The sequence below is a fragment of the Micropterus dolomieu genome, linkage group LG23 (assembly GCF_021292245.1).
Source record: "Micropterus dolomieu isolate WLL.071019.BEF.003 ecotype Adirondacks linkage group LG23, ASM2129224v1, whole genome shotgun sequence".
Classification (NCBI taxonomy): Eukaryota; Metazoa; Chordata; class Actinopteri; order Centrarchiformes; family Centrarchidae; genus Micropterus; species Micropterus dolomieu.
The window spans coordinates 123,591-130,759 of NC_060172.1; the positions used below are offsets into that span (position 1 = coordinate 123,591).

General features: G+C 40.6%; 1 protein-coding gene across 1 annotated transcript in view; it reads right to left on the minus strand.

Annotated features, from left to right (window-relative positions):
* Nucleotides 1–209: 209 nt before the first annotated feature.
* Nucleotides 210–7,169, minus strand: part of LOC123962672 (RAB3A interacting protein (rabin3)) — a 38,332-nt gene continuing 31,372 nt past the window's right edge. Inside the window, exons 10-13 of the mRNA XM_046038875.1 lie at nucleotides 5,193–5,305; nucleotides 4,655–4,754; nucleotides 3,127–3,196; nucleotides 210–2,682 (exon numbers count right to left, since the gene is read on the minus strand). Coding sequence (XP_045894831.1) covers nucleotides 2,600–2,682; nucleotides 3,127–3,196; nucleotides 4,655–4,754; nucleotides 5,193–5,305 — 366 coding nt within the window. The 3' untranslated portion in view covers nucleotides 210–2,599. The remainder of the gene's footprint in view (nucleotides 2,683–3,126; nucleotides 3,197–4,654; nucleotides 4,755–5,192; nucleotides 5,306–7,169) is intronic.

Consider the following 7,169-nt stretch of genomic DNA (forward strand, 5'->3'; position numbering starts at 1 on the left):
ATATTCAAATTTTATTTATTTGTGTCTCCCGCACATCTGAAACCAAACCTACGACCTCGGTAGGACAACAAACGCTTCTTCTACCCCGGATTAAATCCGAAAATAATCCAGCTCAGGGTGTAAATGTGCTGCGTGTCTCATCTGACTGTAGTGGCATTTGACCTTTGACCTGTGTGAGGTGGGAAACAGACTCCACGGAGAGCGGCGGGTTTCCAGAGGTATTACTGTTTTTATTTCAGAGTGTCTGAGAAAAGGCACTAAACCAAACTGGGAGAGTGACATTGATTTTGAATAAGAGAGAGAGAGAGAGAGAGAAAGGAGTGGAAGCAGGTTTAAATTAACATTTATGAACTTTACACAACACCGGGCATACAAACACACACACACACACACACACACACACTATCTACAAATGTTCCCGCAATTTATTTGTTTGAAGTATCTGAAGATGCTAAAACATCATGTCAAAGTATTTTAAGAAACATGACGTTCTGGCATCATGTAGTGTTTAATTTTTCCTTTAATCCGACTCGCCTGAAGCTTCATCAACATCTGAAATCACGCCGACAACAACATAATAAACTCTTGAAGAAACAACTAAACTGTTCTTTTTCCTGCAAACAAAGATTTTTCAGCCCCATTCGGACGGGATTAACGTTACAGGGGGATGCGGGGAAGGACATATTCACTGTGCTCCTCTGTAGTTTAACGCATCGTTCTGGACATTTTAACCATCAAGAAACGACCGATGAGAGTAGAAGGGAAGATACTGCCCGATGACCTACACTTCCCGAGGATATAATTATTTCTGATTTCCACTGCAAATAAACGAATAAAAAAATATAGGTGAAAAACGGGGTTGATGAGAGAATACCAGTACCTACGTGTAGCTGACATTAACGGCACATTTCGTGAGCTTTTATGAGGTCTTGTTCTCCTGATGTCTTTTTCCTGCCTGACATTGGTTCCCTGAAAGCTGTATGTGTTGTTATTAGCATGTTTCCCCTCTATCAGATTAGCAAAATCATCTTCCACAAGTCAAATTTCACACTAAGATGAAAGTCGACTCAGTGATTCACTTTAAAATACAGTGAAGCTCCGGGCAGGTTTTAAATTACTAGAGGAGCAGAGAGTTTGCAGCAAATCAGCAGGTTATTGTCGCGTAGATAATTACCGGGGTGGGGGTGATAAATTAACCACATATGCGCTACAGAGGGCATTAAAATAACTGTCATCATCATCATCCCACCTGTCTTAGAGAAATAAATCCGGTCTGAATGGAGCTTTACAGTGAAGTTTGAACTCTGATTATCTTTGCATCCAATTTTCCTTTCTTAAATGTCCCAGACTGCCTTCATCATTTGCTACAGCATAAACTAAAATTAAATACAAGTTCATACAGTTTCATTATGTAAACAATAATTAATTATTTGGTCATCATTAACTGGCAGGTGTCTTCATTTTACTTGACTACGCACATAATACCAGCTCAGTTTCAGCAGCACGGCATCAGCCACACCAATAGGGCCACTGTTGGGGAAAAAGTATCCGAGATTTCTAGAATAGTTGTGTTTTTTTTGGTTTTTTTTAATTTATTAAATAACATTTTGAATGTAATATTAAGATGCTAGAGAAATTACGTCATCATTTTAAGAGGGAAAAAGTCCATATCTGGAGGTAAAGTAATAATTTTACAAAAAGAAATTGCAATATTTTGAAAATAATGTCGAAATTTGATCAAAGTTGCTATTTTGAGATAAAGTTGTAATTTTATGAGAATTAAGTTGCAGCAAAAGTCATAATATTTTAAGTTCTAAAGACTAAGCCTTGAAAACTGAGCTGCTTAACAAGAATAGTCATATTTTCAAAAGAAAAGATGTATTATTTATGTTTATAATTGGGTTAACAATTATAAGGTGGGTGTTCCCGCCTTAACAAAGTACTGCAATGGACTTCTAAAATAAGTGTCTTTGAAGATTACATCTTTATTCTCAAAATATTAAAACATTTTCCCTTCAAATTGACCCTTTGTTGTTCAAAATTACAACTTTATGCTCATAACATACAACTACACTCTTGAAAATCTTTTTCTCACAAAATCTTAACTTTTACTTGTGCATTTTTTTCCTTGTTTTATAATTTATTCTCGCAACAAATGGTTTTCAAATGGTTAGATATCCCCCCTCAGAGTGGCTCTAATTCTCCATCATCTCTCCAGAAAATAGTCTGTTATTGAGAATTGAAATGACTTTTTTCAGCCATGTTACACTTTTTATATTTAAAGGGAGAGAAAAAAAAAAAGCAAAAAGGTCAAAGCTCCTCAGATGGGTTTAAATGCCAACGTATTTCAATTTTTAACTTCTCTTTCCATGCCAGTTGTCGTTAAATATTGTTTCAGCAAAGGAAATATCAGACCACTGACCTCAGTCTTTTTTGTGAAGATTGAAAACAACCACAGTTTCTCTCTCACACACAAAAACACACTCACACAAAAGGGGGGTGGGAGGGCATGACAGCAGGCAAAACCAGAACCCGGGGGAGGGCGGGGCTTCATCAGCACAGAGTCTGCTGTGATTGGAGGGCGGGGCTGTCCCGTCCGTCACAGCTGGTCTTTGTAGTAGCCGAGCTTGGCTAAAGACATTTCTCTGCGGAGCTGCATCACCTCCCAGAACATCTGCTCCGCTAAAAGCACACAGCGAAAGGGAGACACCACGAGGTCACGTGATTGGTCACATGGTTTGACAGGTGGTTCAATCACACTAGTATTTTAAGTACATTCATCAAGTACTGTACTTCAGTCCAATTTTGGAAGTACTTGAGTATTTCCTCTGCAGGATTTGTAAATGGCAGGTATTATGTTGCTAGCTGATTGGCCTTCAGCTTTCTTGGGTTTTACAAAAACTCTAAAAACTGCAGTGACGTTGCAAAATGTAGAGAAAAAAAGACTGCGGCAGTAGTTTTGAGTGAATTCTGGAGGGAAAAATAGTTCTCTACTACAGCGCTGTGTCCTCACTGCAGAGTCACAGTGACCTAAGTGTGAAGACTAGATGAGGCTGACTGTTCTTTATGGGAAACTCCTTAATTCATGCGCCATTGTTAATAAGAAACAAGGTGTGCGTTTCTTACCATCCTGCTGTTTGACCAGCCCTTGGTGGATGTAGCGAATGTAGGTGAAGAAATTACACACTGCTGTGATCTGAGGAAAAGACAGAGAAACAAAAACTGAAAACACAACAAACCAATCTCATGTTTGTGATACAGATCGCACACAAAGCTCTGTGAAAGGCAGGCTGACCTCTTACTGACTGGATGTGCTGTACAAGCACGAGTCTGGATTTGAAGAAACATCTTAACAGAACTAAAAGAGGTACTTTAAAAGCATCAAATTGACTTCTTCTGAACTTTAGTACACTTTAACTTTTTACAGCTACGTGCAGAGGAAGTGCATTATGAAAAGATCTCTTGATATGAACAGAAAGAATGCGACGGCCAGTAACTGTTTGCATTTACATGCGAGTTTTGTATTTAGATAGACTAGACTAAAATCAAATCGAGTAGAGCAAATAGATCCTGCAGACACACAACGCAAACAGCAGCAGAACGACGTGTAGCGTTTTTACAAGAGTAGATAACTCAGAGCTTCAGTTTACAAGCTGTTAGCAAGTTACACAGACAAACCATGACATGTTCCCTCATTTTAAAGTCCCCACATCATGCACGGAGCCAAAAATGATCTTACCTAGTATTCGCTTTAAGGTTGTGGGTGGTGGTCACGAGGATGATAAGATTTGAAGTGTTGCCCCTTTGCAGCGTTTTATTCAATCACAATTCCCTCTGCATTCTTATAAAAACCAAAACTCACTGCCTTCTTGTTTTCATTGACCCAAAACTAACCCCTGTTGCATGCTGCACCTGCTTCGGGGAGACCGTTGCCAACTCTGGATGATGCTGGACACGATTTACTGGGAGTTTTTCAAAAATCAATCAAACACGGTTTTAATGATAACTAAAATTTGAAACAGTCTGGAATTTTTCGCTGTTTTTTCATTAAACTGGTAACAGTTTCATCCCTAGTCTTCTTATATAGATGTATGCAACATGTTTTGTATCGTCTAGTTTTCTTTAAGATGAATAGTGTAACGGTTTTGTAACAGAACATGCTGGGTTCACCTAACTGTATAAAATTAATAAGGAAACAATAAACGGGAAGATAAGTCCAAACTATTGAATTTAAACATGCTTATTTATTTTGAACATTTTGTTGTAACACATCACACAAAAAAACAAAAACAGATACACCAGCTTGCTGTCGTCAACACTTGTCAACAAATCAACCAGGGTGAAATCTTAAAGATTACAACTTTAATGTTAAATAAGATCATTTCTTCCGACGTTTAACGTAATAAAATTGTTTTAAGTTCGTAGTGTATGTAAAGATCTTTGTAAGAGCAATATCAAGTGATCCAGTTCAAAAAATATATGTTTTATTACTACTTTTAATGCCAGTGTTGTGAAAGTCTTTTTAAAAGCCACTAAAATGTTACATTTTCAAGTTAAAACATTTTGACAGTTTTTTTTTTGACAAAAAATTTGAACATGACTATAGTGTTTCTGAAAATAAGATGTCTTTCTGTGTGTGTGTGTTTGTACTCACTCTGTATCTGCAGTAGGGAGACACGTAGTAATAGTTGGACGAATCTCCGAACTTGATTCTGTGCTTACAGGTTTTGGTCTGACCGCTCAGGGCACATTTTCTATCAGACACAGACAGACATGAAGTTATTTATTGGGTTTGCGTTTCAAAATGAGGAAAACTGAATTTGTCCAAGGAGGAAGCAAGGAATGAGTAAAGGAAGGAAGGAGAGAGGGATGACATTTATCAAGGTTCATCTCATCAGGATCACTTTGATGAACCTGAACAGAAGGAAGGACAGAATGAAGGTTTATTATGAGTTAGCAGGGGTGTTTGGAAGAGCCAGACGGCGGGGAGCGAGGAGCAACTGAGGGGAGATTAAAAAATGCTGATGGGAGAGAGCGAGAGAGAGTGAGAGAGAGTCAGACTTACGTGACGAGCTCGGCTCTTCGCCCACTAGAGGAAGAAATTGAGGGGAAGATGGAGAGATGATGATGAAAGAGTGAAAGCTTGATGAAGAGGAGATAGAGTGCATGAGTGTGTGTGTGCGCCGTCTCACTTTGGTCCTCCACACTCCACCGCTGAGGCTTTAACCACGGGCAGAGGCTGGAAACCAACCGGCTCCACGCTGAGCGTGTTCTGCTCCACGGCTTCCAAGATGGCCGAACCCAGCTGAGGGACAGGAGAGCGCAGGAGAGGTCAGGACATTAACCGACAGTAGCAGGTAATCACAGATAACATTATAATAGTCTGTCTTAAAACAGCAGCCAGGTCCGTGTGTTCATTAACACAGATTTTCCTTGGTGTAATTGTTCTTCCCATTCATAGTAGGTTAGTGTCAAGTGCTGGAGGATAAAATCTACAGTCCTTGTTCTGTGCCAAGTTTATCTGATGCTTAAACTGCATGAGGTTTCAGCAACGTAGGCTACGTGCCGTCATGAGCATTTATACTTGTGCTTTTGTGTCGTGCGGCTCGTCCAATTAGCGCTTTGGCGGTGGGATTTGTATGTTCCACGGTTTTGAGATTCTTTGAGAGGCTACTGCAAACAGCAACTCACACTGAGCGGATCGTGTTGGAGCTGATGGATGTTGAACAGCAGTTACTTTTAGTGAAAGTACTAAAACACAAAAAGAAGGCGTGGGAGGAGATGGTATGTACGACCCTTGAACTGGTTGAGGCAGAAGGAGAAACAGGAAATGTGTTGGGAGGAAATGTGATGCTACCAAGCCGATCAAACACAGTTCTTGTGGCGCGACCTGTAGTTACATTTTTGGGGAGGTGCACGTCTGCAGTGTAGGGTATGAGGCTACCAGTAGACTACGGTGTACCGATGGCTTAGATTCGAAGCAGCAGTATAAATTGGCCTTTAGACAAATCAGGTTTGTATCTTCCAGTTGTTCCATGGTGAGCTGCAGTATGCCTCTTATTCTGAGCAGAAATGAGTTAAATTAAAAGTAGTAGCTTTTTTTTGCTTTTATACCACGGTTATTATAGGTTTGGATTTTTCATTAGTTTTTATTTCAATTAACGACAATGTTTTTTTCGCATCGTTCGTTCGTCTTTGTTAACGATAATATCTGTGTTTTATACTTTTGAGGAAGATAAGGCAATGACAGTGGCTCGCAGACCTGGGGACCCCAGATCTGTCTAAAACCTTCAAAAACGGTCAGCACAAACAAGTCCTGTTTGCCACCTGCACAGAAATCTCTTCATTCTAAACATTACATTGTCAGCATGTATTAAAATCCTGCAGTTTTGCTAGATATTTGCCTGATATGTTAGATAAAACTCAGTCACAGGCAAAGCTTCACACACAAGAAGCTATGTCAACACATTAAATCCTTGTCTCTCTGTACCTCGCTCTTGCTGAAGGTGAGGCACGGGTAGATGTCCTCGCGATAAACTCTCTCCAGGAAGCAGCAGTGCCGGTCCAGCGTCGGCTCCTCCTTCCACGCCTTGAAGTCGCTGAACAGCTGACCGTCCACCTACATGTCCAACAACTCAGGTTAACGTCAGACAGTAAAGCAGCATTTATGCTTGAAGCAAGAGGTCAACAGGACTCAGGCCGTAGATCCACACACACAGAATATTACCAGTATTATCATCTGGTGTTAGTTCTGTAGGCTCCTACCTCTCTACATTCCCGTACGATGGGCTGTGTGGCCGACGGGTCGGGCTGCGACCCCAGGATGGCGGAGGAGGTGCTCTTGTTCCTGCTGTGGCCCTTCCTGAAGGGAGTCTTGGCTCCTGAAGAGGGGAGCTCGCCCACAGGGGAGGTGGGGGAGGAGAGAACCAGTGTCTTCAGGGCCTGGACCTCCGCCTGGAGGACATCAATCTAACGAGGATGAGATGAACATGTCAAAAATGTTTTTCTTTAAACTAAATCTGATGTAAACATGCCAATACCAACATACAGGCCTTTTTTAGGAACCAATGTGACGACAAAAAAAGTTTTTAACCACCAGGAGGAGAGAGAGACTCCATAAAAGTTCATCAAATGGGCTTTTGAAATGTCAGCTACAGGTAGGTACTGGT